This window comes from Ixodes scapularis, unplaced genomic scaffold (assembly GCF_016920785.2).
Source record: "Ixodes scapularis isolate PalLabHiFi unplaced genomic scaffold, ASM1692078v2 PGA_scaffold2__306_contigs__length_199485367, whole genome shotgun sequence".
Classification (NCBI taxonomy): domain Eukaryota; kingdom Metazoa; phylum Arthropoda; class Arachnida; order Ixodida; family Ixodidae; genus Ixodes; species Ixodes scapularis.
The window spans coordinates 64,295,689-64,313,414 of NW_024609857.1; the positions used below are offsets into that span (position 1 = coordinate 64,295,689).

The 17,726-nt window shown below is 45.9% G+C and overlaps 1 protein-coding gene across 2 annotated transcripts in view; it reads right to left on the reverse strand.

Moving 5' to 3' along the window:
- The window catches only part of LOC8024148 (probable Xaa-Pro aminopeptidase P), a 111,964-nt gene that overhangs the window by 46,600 nt on the left and 47,638 nt on the right, over positions 1-17,726 (reverse strand). The window contains exons 4-7 of one of the 2 annotated variants that reach the window (XM_042291903.1): positions 14,739-14,802; positions 12,173-12,381; positions 4,288-4,435; positions 1,737-1,832 (exon numbers count right to left, since the gene is read on the reverse strand). In XM_042291903.1, the coding sequence (XP_042147837.1) occupies positions 1,737-1,832; positions 4,288-4,435; positions 12,173-12,381; positions 14,739-14,802 (517 nt within the window). The remainder of the gene's footprint in view (positions 1-1,736; positions 1,833-4,287; positions 4,436-12,172; positions 12,382-14,738; positions 14,803-17,726) is intronic. The other variant, XM_042291904.1, reaches the window with a different exon arrangement.

Here is a 17,726-nt window from a genome sequence, read left to right on the forward strand (position 1 = left end):
GATGCATCCGTCTTGGCGATGCCGCGTGCTAGCGTCACGCCTGTTGTAAGATGCAGCCTGCAAAACGATCTAGAGGTCATTTTCGTCCAAGACCGTCTCTTGGAGAGCGTTGAAAACCCTCGCCTCCCACCGGTCGTATTGCCTGGTCGGACGTCGGATCGGACGGGTTTCGTCGTGCATGTGCTTCGCGCTTTAAAGTCTGGTGGCGTCATGTCGCCTCCAGAAACTTCCTTCCTCCATGGTGACAGGTTAAGAGTGAAGTGAACTCCTCTTTCCACTTTAGCAGAGCGAGCGCTGGGGGGAGGTCGCCTCCTCTCCAGCATTTGCTCGGCTCAAGTGGAAAGAGATGGGCAGAGGTCACACATCCTCGTCCTCTTTCGCCCAGAATTGATCATCATTTCAAAGTTGGCACCGGCTCTGCTCACACCAAAGTTTTCTACCACGCATTGATACTATATATACCAGAGGTCTCAAACACGCGGCCCACAGGCAATCACCTACGAGTCCCGGTTCCCATGTCTCGAGCGCTGGAAATGGCATGCGCCATAGTGTTCTCATCTCGTCGATTTATTTTCGCTCCAAAAACAACTCTGCTTTTTAACCTATTCACATAGTTTACACTTATCTGTGATAAATTGCCCTTTGTTTCGCTTTATATTTTGCTTCCCAGCTTTTTGTAATGCACATTTTCCGCTACTATGATGCAAGTGCGAGCTGTTCGTTGAAGGATGCATTTCGGCTTCGCGAACTCTCAATCAGCAGGAGAAACTGCTAAAGCTAGAGCTTCGATCTCGGGATTATCGCCTACAAAAAATATTCTCAGTAAAAAATAATTATTTGTTCATGGTGTTGTAATACAAATCGTCAGGAAAGCAAGAACTGTGAAATTATCGAATTGTTTCTTTAGAAACATGTTGAGCTTGGTCAATTCCTGAGTGAATTGAGCAACGAGAACGAGAACGTACTTGCTCTCTTGTTCTATTAAGAATGCCAGCACGTTGACGGTGCGGTGTCATCTCATTTCATGTGTTTGCATCTGGTCGGTTCCCAAAGTAGTTATATAAACAAATGAAACCTAAAGACGTCACTGGCAAACAACTTTGCGTTTCCAAAACATAAAGCGCGAGGTCTCTTCTCTTTCAAAACTTTTGAACGCCGCCCCCCCCCCCCCCCCCCCCTCCCATCTTACAATGGCCCTCGGCCCTTCCGGCGTGGGCTATCGGCCCCCACACTCATATGAGTTTGAGACCACTGACATATATGGTGTCTTTAATGGTAGAAAGCTCGCTTTTAAAATCGATGAGAAAGATCGCCGCTTGCATGTAGTAATCTAAAATTTTCATCGAAGGCACACTTTAGGGGTTCGCATTTTCTCGCGAAATTCCAAGGCCCCCTTCCCGTGAAATACAAAAATGACACCAACGTACTTGCTAGGGTCAACGGTGGATACCGACGCATCGAGCAGATGAAGGCGTCGTCTGCTTTCGAACGAGTTCATCATCTGGTGGCGTAACGAAATGCGAACGCGGCTCGGATTTCATTAGGCCGAACTGTTTTTTTTTTTTTTCTCCGGGTAGCGGCACGCCACGCGTCCCACGAGATTGCGGTTTGGTTCCGGATCGGGTTGGATAATAAATGTTCTGTTTCGGTTTTGATGCGGTTGGGCTAAAAATGTCGGTTTCGATCCGGTTTTCGGTTCGGGCATGTCTCGACAACCCGTCCAAGTATGTACTTACAGGCGATTTCATCCAGTGCTGATATTACGATGCCGTCAATATGTTGAGCGGACAGCTTTTCACGGAGTCGTCCAACCTTGCTTTGCCAGGTCTCCCCTAGAGGACGGGCAGAGAGTTGGGTGACTCAAAATCGAATCAAGAAATCGTGTTATATAAACCAAATAGAGCATTTCTAAATCTGCTTTAGAGCTTAACTAATAAAAATATTTCACAAATAATTTTAAAGCAAATTGTAGCTCTCACTTGACTATAAAGACTAGATAACCTCTTTAAGAAGGTGCTGGCGAAATTATATGCTCGACCGGTACGTCAAAGCTGTGGAAACTAACAAATTACATCCTTGATGTATTGCAAGTAACGTCAAGAACTAAAAATGTCAAGCACATATAAAACGCCATAGCGACACATTTCAAACCTGAAGATGAAGGTATTGGCGCGAAGTTGTGCTTGCGCGGGTGTTTAGTCTAGCTTTACTTTGCGTTTATACCTTCTCCGAAGGTTCGTTCGTCTCCACGGCACGGCTCATGGCTTCTACCGGAGTCGGGGGGCCCCAAATGGGGGCGAACGTGAAAGCTGTAACAGTACACTTAGTTTATAGAGCAGCCGCATCGAAGATGTTTTGTCGTGTGCATGTCTGCTTTTGGAATCTCCCCTTCGGAGGTGGTTTTTCTTTCTGTGTAACTTCTATCTCTACAAATGTGTTTTTTATTGTTTATGACTGCTCTTGTGAGCTTCGTCCAGATTGTGTTCTTTTTTGTGTATGCCCTTGTGTTTGGAATGTTCATATTTGCTTTGGGCTCCTAGCCTTTTAATTGGCTCTAAAAAAACCTTCTGTGATTGGTTGCCAAAGGTGCTCCAGAGTGCTGCTTAACTCAATATATGCAGCCGCCAAAGGTTCCCTGCCTACCTTGAGGCCTCCCAGAAGGCAGATATCCAATAAACGCATTATCCATCCATCCATCCCGCAGAGGACTTGGCTCCTGGATACCAAGTCTGAACATCACCCTGCCTCTTAAGGCCAACCTGCACGTCCGACCCCTTCGGCTGTGAAGTAGTCCGCTCGCTAACTTGCAAACTTGAGACCCCTTAAGGCTGTGGAGGAGTTCGGCTCGCCCGCCTTTGTGTGGATCCTTGTTTGTTGAGTTTGGCTGTGGTCGGGGCACCCGCTGAAGGTGTGGTCGAGGAGGACGGCAGGGTAAGTCACCGGAGGTTAGGAGCTGTACCCCTAAACCCCTAAAGTTTTGTCTAAAATTATATTATGTGCAATCTGATCTACAAGAGTAATGTCTCTATGTTCATTAAATAAACAGTTGTTTGTTAATATCAAAATTGTCATCGACGGAGAAACATTCCAATTGTCTTTCTGGCAATATAAGAAGCCCCCGACCTTTTCTGGAAAATACTTGCAGTTATGAGAGCTGCCTTCTGTCTAGGCTGCCAAAGCGCTCTTCGAACGGATCACTCAACTAGGTAAAAAGAGAGCCTTTGTAATGTTCGGGTGAAAATAAGTAAATGTCTCTCTAAATACCGTTTTCGTGTGACGGTCGCCATGGTGAAATATAAAGTAGCTGGGATAGGTGACAAAACAAAAAAAAAAAAAAAAACTAAGTAAACAGTTTAAGCATAACTAAAATTTAAAAAAAAATATAGCCACGAAAAAAGTAGAATTAATGGCACGAACCCCTCCAATTCTAGCGCCTTCCAGTCGGCAAAGCAAGCGATTTGCTATTTTGCCCCAACTCCGCAACGTCAGAATTCAACGTGGAGACCGCCACGAAGAAACGCTCAATAGTCACATCTCCTTCCAGTGTCCGGCCTCCAGCACGTGCTCGGTACTTCAGCCGCACATTGGCTGCACTTACAAGCTCCAAGATCACTGGACACCGAACTACTAGCGAAGGAAGGAAGGAATCGCGCTTTGGAGGCGGAAAAAACAGAGAGACCTTCCTGCCGTTCCCATCCTGCTTTACTTCGTTTCACCTTAAAAGTCCCAACGCAGCCGACGCTACGAGCTCCTGGAACCAATCAGAGACCGTCAAAATCCCACCAACATGGTGTTCGTCATGTACCTGTACTCACCACGCCCTTCCTTTCTAAATCTGTCAGTGTCTCAAGACTGTTGTCTCTGTTATTCGATTGTGTGCAATTCCAAAAATTGGGTTGTGTGTGTGTTTATACAGCCTAGAACTTGGTCTGCCTCACAGGGGCGACGAGTCTCCCAGCTGTAGATGAGCAATTTAGCCAGTGCGGTACAGCCGCTAGCCTGGGGTCTTTAACGTGCACCACGCAGTAGTGATACACGACCGCACGCCGGTACGATGCTCATCCAGATCGAAACGGGCAGGGGTGGGGCTCGAACCCAGGATCCCTGGGTTCTGCAGCGCGAGCTTTCGCTCCACGTGCTCCGAGCTGGTGTGCGCTAGACCACTCGGCCACCGATCCCCCCTGCAATTCCAAACCTGTTCTCTTCAGTCGCACCCGTCTTTTGTTATCATTGATGGATGACTCTTATTCCAATTAAGGTGCCCAAGCGACGAGTTTGGGGACGCACCGGCGTACTGAAGCTCGTGAACCGTGATTGGCGACAACGGCTCGTGCGGCCTTCCGGTCCCCGAGGTCCAGATGACGTCGACCAAGTTGCTGCCCTTGCCGACCAAAACCAGCTTGTGCCTTTCCAGCTGACTCTTGAGCGTCGCATACTGAAGCAGAGAAGAGACGGGTTGTGCCGACTAAGAAGCAGTTTTCACACTATAGACTTTCCAATAATTGCCATCTTTGCCTACTGGGTTCTGAAAAGCCTTTTGAGCTCGCGCAGTAGCTCTCTTCCACGAAATATGAGACGCCGCGCATAGGTGCACAGCCCAGTGACTCAGAATTGTTTTTCCTGGGTGATAAGCACTGGGAAAGTCTATATGATCAGAGTGCAGCCGGCGCTAAGTGACCCAAATGAGTCTATAAATTCAACGCCAAAAGTACATCGTCACGGTGCTCGTCGTCGTTGTGCGTTAGCCTATATAGATCTTTGCATCGCTTATCACCCGGGCGAAAAATGCCGAGTCAGTGAGCTGTGGACGCATGCGCAGCATCGGATATATCGCACAGCAGAGCAAAGTGCATGCCCAGGAGGGGGTCCACGGCCCAGCAGACAAAGATGGCCGCGCGCAGACGGAGATTTTTGCAAAGGTCTACATCAATGGCTAAGCCAATCAAGCACTGTAAATGCGCCGTAATCCTGCAGTTTTTTTTGTTTTTTTTTCTGCTGGGGTGATTGGTTTAGCCGTTGATAGATTAACGCACAAAGACGACGAGCGCTATGATGATCACTTTTCGCACTGTCTGATTGGGGAACTGCAGTAGACCGTTTCCGCAGCCCGCTAAGCACCCGGATAGCGCTCCGTAATCCGCCACAAGACCTTGAACTATGCAGATAAGGCTGACGGCGCGCATGCGCAGCTGCGGCGTTTTCTTCAGGGTTACCGTAGCGGAGGAGAAAAACGCTCTACTACAACTCCCTATTAACGGCAACGCCCGACCTTAGTGTGAAATGAAGTATGGTCCACTCTCAGGCTGTAGCTACAACGTGTGAACCATTACTGTCTGTTTTGCCGGGCATTTTCGTTGCACGGCTACCCAAAATCCCAGGGCGTTTTAATCTAGCTTTATTCATCCTTTTTTGTTTGGCAACAAACTCAGTGGCACGTTCTACTCGGTAGTCCTGGCACACCTCCGGTCCGGGTATATTTTCTAAATTTTTACCTGTCATTATTTCGCCATAAGGTTGAATTATGGGTTAGAGTGGCATAATAAACCATTCTCTGATAACAGCGCGTACATTTAATCTCGCAAACACTGTAAACCCCGCCGTCTAGTTGGGAAGGGGAAGGGTTTGAGGGCTATTTGCGCACTGGCGCCCCCACGTTTGAACGCACGCGAGAAAGAGCGAATAAAATGGATTGTGACGAGACCTGAAAAATTGTTTAACTGATGACTTCAGGCTGAGGTTTCACAGCGTCAATCTTGAATGTTCTATCATAATGTGTGGCCTTTTTACCTTATATCAACACAAAGACATTGCAAGCGCGTGCCCTCCTTCGCTACGGAGCAGGGGCTGTGTGCGATCAACGGAATAGCCTAGCAGACGACGCTCCCTCCAGGAAGGGCTTTGTGCGCACGCGCTTAACCATATTTCCGCACACCTCCACGGGACGGCACTGACTGTCCCGTCGGTCTAGAGTGCCTTCATACACACGACGCTCGCTTGATATTATTAGAAAATTGAGCCACTTTACATGAATATTTTTAACGCTCGCAATTTAAGTTTTATGTTACTTCGTTTTTTTTTTGTTTTTTTTTTAAATGGCAACATACTACTTTTTTCTTTGTTGAGTGGTAAAAGAGGGGCATTTATATTATAAAATTATTCGAAAACGACATAAAAGAGCAACACAACCGCTGTGCTCCTTGAAACGGAAACCAACCGAATTGAACCAACATAGTGGTAGCGAGTAGGCCAGCGCCCTCTATCCGCTGGTCAGGCAACTACTGATATGACTGAGCAAGGGCAAGAAAGGAAAGGGGAAAAGGCCACCGGCGCTTTCCTCCTTGCAAGAGCGGTAGAAAGAGTGAAAGACCCAGATGAGAGGCTTCGCCGGAGTTGGGTGTGTGCATTGCCCGAACCTTGTTCGCGCTTTCTTCTCTGTTTTAAACTCCCAAACTTAATTAGAGCCACGGGCTTCGATGGTGACAGTTCCCCGGCCATCGGGACACCATTGCTCGGTCATAGGGTGCACGAATAACGACAGAAAGCTTCGAATACTGTCCGAGGAGCTATGTAGCTTGCTTGTATGGAATCCGGCAAGACGAGTACGACTGCAATGTCTTTAACCTCCATCATTTTCCACATGACCCCGATCTCCGGCGGCAGTGGGTTGCGTCCGTAAACCGAAAATACTTTTCCCCAACGGCATCCTCTCGACTGTGATCGGAACAGTTTGTGAATGGGGCGCGCACCGAACGCTCTACCGTCGATGAACATAAGGTAGGCTCACAAGGTGCCTGCACGTTTTTTCGTGATAATTGCTGTTTGAGCTTGTAACTTATTGCAACCGAATCTATGTTAATATTGATATTTTGAAGTGGTGACACTGACTCGATTTGATCATCTACAACACTTAGTTGAAGTCTCATTTCCGCCACCGTGTGTGGCTGGAAATAGTAGAAAAGGTAGTTCTATCGGATTCCCTGAACCGCGATCCCCTGCGTGATACCAGAGAGCCGAGGACTTATGTTGGCCGTCACAACGCGACTAGATTCTTCTAATTTTAAAATTAGTGCATAATGTAGCTGGAAAGAAACCTTCAGTTTCTGTTACTGAAAGTTGAAACATGTTCATGCATCGATTTCGAATCGTTGAATCATTGATCGACTCACTCCGGCAATAGGCTCATCTCGACTTTGCTGTTTTTAGTTCTCGACAAAAGACATACTCGCCAACACGGGATTCTCAAATATAACGTTTAAAAACAGCTTCGAGCAGGAGTGAGCAGCCCTCGATGGTTGCAAGCAATGTTGTCAGAAGTGCACACGCCACGGAGAACTCATAACACTAGTAATTCAGTAGTGTTGAATGCTCTACCGCCATGTATTATTTTATCAAATTTAGTCTATACGAATTTTATAGAAATATGTAGACAGAACATCTATTGAGACGTGAAGGTAAAATTAAATTGCATTTCTATCATCTTTACTGTTGAAAGGAAGCCTATATGATATATATTGAAGATTGTCTATACGACGTGACAGGATAGGGAGGTGAAAGGGTCGCAAAAATGTGGATAGGATTTATACAGACTGTCTGAAATTGTTTTGTAAGGGCGAGGTGATATATTATTACTGCCAGTATTTGACAGTCTACATCAGAATTATTTTTCGCTCCCCTTATTTTCAGAGTGCTCCTCGCTCGCTGCCGGATCGAGTAGACGTGCTGGTATTGACGTCATCGCAGTTGTTTTCACGAGAGCGTGGAGGGATATTTTATTTTAATTTCCAAATCTTGTGTAATAAAAAAAAAAAAAAAAACTCGCTTTAACTGTTGTTTAGATAGGTTTGTCGCAACTCCAACTCTCTATAAATCGCGGGCGGTAGTTATAAAATGGCGGAAGAGACGGGGATAGATTTTCCATTCGCCTGCTCGCTGACGCTGGTCCGTCAGCTTAAATCAAGTTATTTGGTTACAAATGGGGAATGGTTAGGGCAGGAGCGTACCACAGATGACGGAGATGTTTAAGTGCGTAAACAAAACAAGCGTGTTTTTTTTTGTTTTTTTTTATTTGCGGAAACATTACATTGTTTGTGAAGCTTTCTGGATGGCCAGCGCGTTTTGGGCACCGGTCACGCCATTGTATGTGTCAAAATATGTTTTGTGGGTAATGAAAATATAATGTTGTTTTCACTGTGCCTCGTCGCCAGTGCTCTTAAACGTGAGCCACGCAGGGTGACATCTTTTTGTAGAGCAGCGTTCATAGTATTGATGTCCCTCTGTCAGAGGTTCACAGCTCGCTACATACCGTCGCGGTTTTAGTGCTTTGCAACACGTGATCAGCCTGCGCCATGGTTATTAATAGGGAGTTTTCGTAGATCGTTTTCGCCGTCCCGCAAGGCCCTCCGCAACCCGCTGCGATAGCGGAAACTCCACAGTCAAGGCTATCGGCGCGCAGGCGCAGTCGCGACTTCTTCGTTGCGGAACGCTTAGCGGAGGGGGCAGCGCGGTCTACGAAAACTCCCTAATTACAGTTATAGCGTAGCGTAACCGCAGGTGAGGCATTGCGATCAGAAGTACGCACTGCACCTTTGAACCATAATTTTCAGCGCGCGCAAGGAGCGTACAGGCGTGCCACAGTGCCTGTAGTAACACTATGGAAGAAATTCGTAATAGCGCCATCGGCGGCTTTACGGGTTGTATTTATTTATTTTCTAAAAGAAATATTGAAATATACAGTATACAACACCTGTATACCGCGTTATTCGCAATGTCCCGACCCGTCTTGCCAAAACAGTCCATTTTAGCCACTCCTCTCAATCGGTCCGCAAACGCGCTTTGAAATGTTTATTTCTTGGCCCTTGTAAGTAACTGACAGCAGGTACGCGTTGTCTGTCTTCTGGACGTGCGTGAAGCAAGCCGTTATATTCCTTGTCACGGTGTTTTAGCGCATAAAATACGAACCCATTCCCGATGTCAATCGCTACATATTTCACCGTTGAGCGAGCGGTCCTATCATATACTTCCTGGAAAGTATAGACTTTTCATAGATCGTACGCACGAACTTTGCACTACTAGAGGTGGCTCTTGTTGTCTAGTTAAACAGATGTTGTGATTGCGATCGCAGGACCCGAAATCCACAGCGTATGCGATCTACTAAAAAAATCCAAGGAAAACAGGTGCCTTCGTGCAACACTTTCGCAAAGTAGACCATAACAAATCATCTTTGAACGCACTCGCTTTTTCGTGAAATCTGCATGATGCACGAACACGTCGACTAGAACCGCAGCAGAAAGGCCGACAGTTCCTGGCTATGTTCCAACTATTACACAGATGGATCTGAGTTACTCCGGCGGGTCATGTCACGCGACAACAAAGATTGAAAAACGCTGAACGCGGGTAGGTTTGGAAAGCCAAGGTGTTAAACCCTTACTCGGAGTAAGATTGAGTAAATTTTGGAATACGGCCCTAGCCACCTCCTCCACCGCTGTTACCACTCGTCTGGTTATTCGGTCGTCCGCAAGAGGGCGAGCGACCGGCCAGAGTCGCGAATAGCGCTGTGCTCAAGTAAGCTGACATTGACTATAGCCTAATTAAGGTCGGTTGCTACAACGGATGTCTATGCAAAATGCACCGCTGTCTTGAGCACGAAATTAAAACACTTCAGGCTTGGTCTTAACCAATGTAAATTACTTACATATTTCTGACGCAGGGTTCGATTGCGACTCGTGCTCAATTAGTGAAGTGTCCCGCCGAACGATGAAGCAACACTCGCGTTCAATCTGTGGCACGAGCTCGATCAATGTAAACGACGTAATAATCGAGTGCACGGGCCTTCAACGCCGAGCTGTGGGGCAAAGCAGAGGGATAAGTTGGGCCAGTTCATAATCTGCGGCAAAGAATCCGAAGAAAGCTCTCTCTGCGAACAATGGGCATCTTCTCTGAAAAAATAGAAGTGCATCTACTTATAAAAAAATACATGTGAGTTCATGTTTTGGCAGAACATAATGACATTCAATCGTACGCAGAAATGTACAAGTTACCCCAAAAAGTAACGAAATACCGTTACTGGTAACTCGCTCAAAAGTAACTAAGTATGTTACTCGTTACCGATTCTGAAGACGAACGTATGAGTTGCCTTAAAAGTAACGAGTTACTTTTCATGTTACTTTGACGACTAAATACACAAATGTTTTGTTTCGTTTTTTTTTTTCTTTTTAGTTGTCGTTGCGCTTAAGCAGTAGCTGCCCCTTGAAGTTCTCATCAGTAATGTTTCCCCGCTTCCTTGAAAATACACCTCTGGCTACGCTAAAGACTCCTTTGACCGACGCGCTCGAAGGAGCGCCAGTGTTGAGCTTCAGGAAGAGCTCGTGCATCTGGGATCCCGCTCTTTCTTGTGTTCTCTTTACTTCTAAAGTTCGAAGTTGACAATGGATTGTGTGCCCTCCCGTGTTAGCAACCTCCGGGTTTACATTTGGTCCGTACTCGGCTCCAGAAAGTTCAACCAACGAATCGTATTGTGTTCGCTGGGTGAAGGACATGACAAGCTGTAGAGTTCAATACAGCAACGTTTATCGCTGGACACGTCAGTCGAACTGTTCGACTCACGTGTTCAGCGATATACGTTGTTGTACTGTAGTTGTATTTCGGGTTGCGCTCCTAGTGGTCTCGCAGTAGACGCATATTCAGGTTAGGATAAAAACGAGGTTTTTTAAATGTTGTTGTATACATTACTCCTCAAAAGTAACGAAATACCGTTACTCGTTACTTGGCTTCAAAAGTAACTAAATACGTTACTCGTGTAGATGGTTGAGCGTACGTTACTCGTTCCTTCTCTAAAAAAAATAAATAAATACGTTACTCGTTACCAAAAATAGTAACTAGGTAGAAGTAACTTGCTACTTGTAACGCGTTACGTGCATGTCTGATACTACGAACAATACAAAGATCCTAGCGACTAATAAAATTGAGAATACAAAAGAAATGCGATGAATGGAGGGACAACCAGTATAACGTTTCACGTGCTCGTTGTACCGTGCACATCATATTTTTCATATCTAATCGCAAAGTCGCGAAGTTACACCTTCGCAGCTTTGTTGTCTTAGTTTTACCTAGGTTGGGGGCCTCCGCGGGTCGCCCATAGTAGTCGGACGCTAGTAGCCGCCTTGAGGCGGATGAGTGCTCCCCTTCGACGTGGTTCACGAAAACTCACACTTGGGGTGTAGAGTGACACGGTACGTGCATTTCTTTTGCATGTCTACAGCACCCTGACTCACGCACCGTCCTGCGTCAATCTCTGGTCGTCGACTGCGGGTAACAGAAAAGAGCCGGATTCAGGGAATTTGAGAAGGGTTTCATGCGTTGAGTGGGCTGTTTTTAGTGCTATATTGATTTGTCTTGTTGTTTCCGTACTTTGTTTTGCTTGCTGATTTGTCTTGTACGTGCCTCGTCTCGTGACCATGGCTTCGAATGTGTTTTGTGTTGATTTTAGCTGCTCTTGTCATCGTTGTTCGAAATTTATTTTGACTTGTGTATGCGATTGTTTTTGTCATGCTTTAGGCTCCGACCCTTTTGACTGGTGCTAAGAAAACCTTCTATGATTGGTTGCCTAGAGGGAGAATGCTGCTAAACATAACATAAGCAGATGCCAGAGGCTTGCAGAGAACTCAGCGCCCGGATACCATGTCGTAAACGTCATCCTGCCTCTGGAGATCAACCTACACGTCCGACCATCTTCGGCTGTGGAGTCTTTGGCCCGCTAACTCGTAAATAGGGGAAGACTTAGGGCCCTAGAGGAGTTCGGCTCGCCCACCCTTGTGTGAATCCTTGCTTGTCGAGTTCGATGTGGTCGGGGCACCCACTGATGGCGTGGTCGAAGAGGACGGCAGGGGAAGTCGCCAGAGATAGGAATATTTTCTGCCAAAGTTTCTTGGCGGATTGTCCTTTGTGTTGGAGAAGAGTCCCTCTCAAATTCGTAAAATAAATAGCTATATTCAAAGCGACTTATTTCATGAAATAAGCAAGAAACATTCCAGTTTTTATCGTGACGATATTCTCAGTTTTTTCATTCTGCGGGATTCTTTTGTAGTTTGCCGTGATAGGCCGTCTCTAGGAAAGTGAGTTCACAGACTCTTTCTTTAGAGTGCGCTAACTCCAATGGCTCTGCTCTCAGGCTTACATATTCTTGCGTGACGAGGCGGGTGTCGACGCCGATTTTGTTGTTGCCACGGGCGACGTCATCGGGCGGGATCATGGCGGCGAAGGTCCCCACAAGGTCGGCGCCCTCCGGAACCAGCGTCCACTGGCAGTCCATCTGGAGAGCGGCTTGGACACGGTAGCGGGAGTCCGTTTGCACGAGGGCCCGCTCCTGGAGAACAACAGCCATGCCTTTAACGAGAACACCGGACATGCCACATTAGGGGACACCTCTCACGAAATATACTTTCCATCTATAGTTTTGGTAAAACATTCAGCGATACCTCTCAAACATAACTTCGCAAGCTGTAATACATATTTGTGTCAGAGCTGCAGTGTCCTTTCGACCGCAGAGTCATTCTCAAGATTGCTAAAGCAAACATAAACACTTGTCCCAAAACAACCCCCCCCCCCCCCCCCAAAAAAAAAAAGAAGAATAGCGAAAAGCTGATTTGAGTGAGCAACTCGTACTAAGAGACGCATTGTTGCTTAAATCTTATCGCTATAGTTTAAAGTTTTGGCAGTGAAAATTTCAAAGAGTGCAAAAAACCCAGGGAAATCAGGCGATAGAAAAGACAACTAATAAGTCTCCAAGGCTCGAAAATAGGTCAAGAATGAGTTTATGGGAACCGATTATGAAATATTCTGCACAACTCAAGTTAGTGCATTCTGGCATTACAGCCTGTTGCAAAATAAGAAATACAACAAAAGCTCTACACAGAAAAAATGAGGCGTCATTTAATGCATGCGCCAAGGCAAGTTGGACATGGGCGAATCGCTCTATTTGTATGCGGAAATATTGAAAAAAGAACGCTGGCGGATGCTTCTCTATTTCCTTGACTCCGTAAAAATGATGTGCATGTAGCGGGTGGTGTCGTGACGTCATTTATGTATGGGGATGTGGGGGCGGCGCCCTTCTGAAAGTTGTGAAGGTGCAACAGACTATAGAAGGCTTATGAGCAGTTTACAGAAACCTCATCGTGTGCGCGGGTGCTCATCCTTTCCGGTGTTCGCGAGGCGCGTGAGCCTCACTCGGCGCTTGGTAACAGTTGAATAATACACCCCCTTCAAAATGATCATCAGGCAACATTGGCGGTCGCCATTGCTTCGACACGAAGCGCGTGATTGGATCCGAGTTCACGCCGAGCACTGACGCAGCGCTCGTGCCTAATACAAGCTCAGAGTATTGGAGCAAGCAATGGCGGACAGGCGTTTGCGCGGACTTTTGAAAAAAGTTTGTTCACGAGAGAGAGCACACGTACAACGTTCCATGGCCTCTTTTTATTTTTAGTTCCCTCGCAGATACTTTTTTTCTTTCTGAGTAAGGTTCGCAGTCATTTCAGGATTTAGAAATCACACAGCGTCTCTGCATTGCCTAATTTGAACAGCATTCTCGGTTCGGAGGTATTATGACAGCACCGGCACTGTTTCTATACGGCCTATGCACTTGCGCAGGTCAAAGTAGTGGGGCATCAATAAAAAAAGTTAGCAGTTGTAAGCCCCAGCCACCTACGACCAAAAGAAGTTAAGCGTATATTTTTTTGCGAAGCCTGGATCAAACAAATGCTGCCTGGAGCCTCTTTTTGCATATTTCTTACGTCGAACACCATTGACAGACGCTCTGGGATTTAGTTGTGGGAGTAGTTACAGGGCCTGTCAACGTCGAACATTTATTTATTAGAAAGAAAGGCGTTACGCATCACTGAGGTGCCTTTGCTTCGGTGACCGTGTTCAGTTGTGCTTCAGCCATACGTAAAAAGTCTGTCGCTCATTAGATGCCTTAGACAAACACCTTTAGAGAGTTCGAGCGCGGAAAATTGGCGGCCCTTCAGTCAGAAAAACGGTGCATCTTGTTATGACTGATGGTCCTCATAGAGTATTCGTCTCGTCATAGAAGACAAAATTCAACAAAAGCAGTTTATGGATACCTGAATACACCATGCTGCAATTGCTTTTAAGCTTTATTTTATTTTATTTGGATATACTGCGACTTCAATTGAGAGGTTAAAAAAATTAATACTGAACAACAAAAAGAAAACCAAACACTCGAAATATAGATTGGACCATCACTCATCAAGGCAAGGTAAGATTCCCTATTTATAATGTAAAGTAATAACACGGAAACATATGCGTGTACATCCATCAACACTGAGCCATAACTCAATAGTGCGAGTGAAAAAAAATTGAACAATTTATATGAGATTGAAATGGGTCAATGTTCAAAAGATGAGACCGTCTAATGCGAGTGACTAAAAAAAAGAAAAACTTTTTGACGGTATTTTACTGCGTGCCTGCTTGCATGGTGGAGCCACGTCATAGGAAATTTCATCGGGTATGACAAAGGAAAATGTTTGAAGTACCGAAATGGCTTTAGAAATTAATTGAATCCGACAAGACGAGTTGTCGGTGTGGGAAGGATACCATGTTGCCATGGTATATATTATAAGAATTCAGAGCAGTCTGTCCGCGCGGGTGAAGGTTACACAAGAACAAGGGTTCGCAACCCTCATAAAACTAGCTTTGAAACACGGCATCCGAAAACTCCTTACCTGCTGAACCCGAGAAACCCGAAATGTACTGCCGTCTCTTGGTGTAGTCCGGCACAAATTCGCTCTGCGTGGACAATACGAGGTGTTAGCAAGGACATCTCTGCAACAAAACTTGATAAGCGAAAGGGTGGAGTCCGATTTAAGAGTTTGCAAGAACACCAACGTCTTAATGATCATCAGATGCTTAAAGGAGGCCTGTAAGCTTCTGGTGAGTTTAGATACTGCATTCGTCTACTGAACACATTAACACACTAATGCAGCGGTGTACGCGGGATTTCCTTTTGAGAGAGGGGAGGGGGAGGGGGGAGTTAAAATAGTCCCCCTTCTCGACCCCCCCCCCCCCCCCCAAAAAAAAAAAAAAAAAAAGCTTGCAAGAAAATTACGTAAGAGCGCTCACCCAAGATGGAGAGATAAATAGTGAAACAATTTTGGTGGGCGACCTTTCAGGATCTGACAGCAAGATTTCATAACAAACTTGTGATAATAAACATTGGGGCCCCTGCCACAAAATATGTGAAATTGTAACGGATACCGTAAACCGCGGAGGCAGCAAACTCGCACGTCACGGTGCATTAAACACGTGGAAACCGCAGCGAACTCGCTTGTCACACGTACCACTACCGCAGACCGCGTGGTTGATGTCATTTCCGTTAGAAACCGCCTTATAAATATCCGGCGAGAATGAGGGGTGAGCGATGTTTGGTAATGTTTACGTTATAAATATTTGGTCAAAAGGGAGAAAAAGAAAACGAGACGGGCGATCTCTCGGGACAGGGCGTCCAACCAAAAGTTTACGGGCGTTGTTTTTGTTTTTTTCTTCCGAAACTGTTGAACGATTGAACTAACCTTTTCACACTGGTTTTCTAATGATAAATGTAGAAAATACACCCAGGTATCCATGAAGTCAATTTCATGTTTACACACATATTGCAAAAAGCGCCTTTCAGTTTTCTTTGATTTCTAGGTAACCCTTCGTTAAAGATTCTCCAGTGGTGCGCTCCCGACTTTTACCGAGATTTCCAGTGGCTTTTCCTTCTCGGCAACCATTTTCCTGGGGTCCCAGAGGCATACGTCCGACAGTGTAATCTTCGTTGCCATATTACGGCCAAGGCTGTCAATTTCGTCCAATATGCACGCTTCCTGAAATCGTCCAGATGTGTAGAATCAAGAGTGAACAAGTTCCGTTTGGAAATATTCGAGCCGTCTGCACACTTCGCACTGGCGGTATGCACACTTCTCACTGAAGGATTTAAATCTGGAGTTTTAGTGGCGTACTGACGGCCTGAAGTGGACGGTATAATTCGGAAGGAGGTAAATTTTATTGATTTATAAAGAGTCTAGAGTGCCGCCAATACTTTGCAAGCAAGCGTCTTAAACATGGATGTGCACGTTGTCCTACGTTACTCGTTACCGATTCTCAAACGGAACGCGCTACTTTACCTCAAAGACAACGAGTTAGTTTGCTCGTTGCTTTCACGACCAAATACGCAACTACTTTTCTTTTTTTCGTGGTTTATCGCTTCCTCTTTTGTAGTCGTTAAACTAAAGGCCCCTTCACACTCTTGCGACCGAGTACGACTGAGAGAGACGAGATCTCTTAATACGTCCTAAATGTTTTTAGAATGAGGGAACACACTGGCATTGTGGCGCCATCTATGCGGTGACTCTGGAACTGCATTTCACAAGAGCGAAGGTTTTGCGGGATTTCCGAGGTCAAATGTCCGTAATACCCATAGAAAGGCTCGTTTATAACATTGACAAAAGTTTTTCGAGCCAAGAAAGAAAGGATAATGCGCGAGAAATAAAAAAAAAATATGCCGGACCGCCGAGTTTACACTGTTTCCCAATAGATGACGCCAGTGTGTTCTCTGGTTTAAGAAGTTTTAAGGAACCCAGGTTTAAGAGGTCGCAAGAGTGTGAACGGGCCTTTAAGCAGTAGCTGCAGGCTCTCGACATTTTCATCACTTGTTTCCCTGCTTCCTTGAGAATACGTCTCCGGCGATGCTGAAGAGTCGTTTTACTGACGTACTCAAGGGAACGGCAGTGGTGTTCTGCAGGAAGAGTTATGAATCTAGGATTCCCATCTCTTCTTTGTTCTCTCTGCCTCTAAAGTTCGAAGTTGGCAACAGGATACTGCTTCACAGCGCACAAGATCAGACCCACTTAAAAGTAATTTCACGCATACACAGGAAGAACAGGTTTTGTGCCTTCCCGTGTAGGCAGCCTCCGGGTTCACATTCGGTCTGTACACGATTCTAAAAGGTTAAACCAACGAACCTCATTGTGTTCGCTGGGTGAAGGACATTCCCAGCTGTAGAGTTTGACTGACGTGTTTAGCGATAAACATTTTAATGCTGTCATACCGTTTAGTTGTTTCTGGGGTTGCCCATGTGCTTTTGTCGCAATACACGCACACTCAGCTTAGAATTAAAACGACGCTGTTTAAACGGTGATGTACACGTTACTTCCCCAAAATGACAAAATGCCGTTACCCATTAGATGGCCTTAAAAGTATCAAATTATATTACTAGTTCCTTTTCTAAAAAAAAAAGGTAACTAAATAGGTTACTCGTTAACAAAAAAAGTAAACAAGTAATTTGTTACTACTAACGACTTACGTGCATGTCTGGCCCTAACACTGGCCATTCAGTGCGAAGAAAGCAGGACTGTGCCTCGTCTGTAAAACTTACCGCCTCGAAAGAAAAAGAAAGCATACACGCTGTGGACTGCAAAGAACAACTTGCTCTTTAAAGGGGCGCTACGCGCATCTGTATCGCTTGTTTCAGTGACAGCTGGCGCCGTGATGTCTTTGTTGATTCTGCTCGCCGTCTCGTCTAAGCATTACGTGAACAAAGGCAGAGGGTAGCAGTGTCAAGAGATGGACGGATGTCTTTGTCGCGGCACCGACAGCACGAACACACACGTGGCATACGAAAGTAGGATGCCGCACTCACTGCCCCACGGCGAAAGAGGAGGCACAGGTGTCCA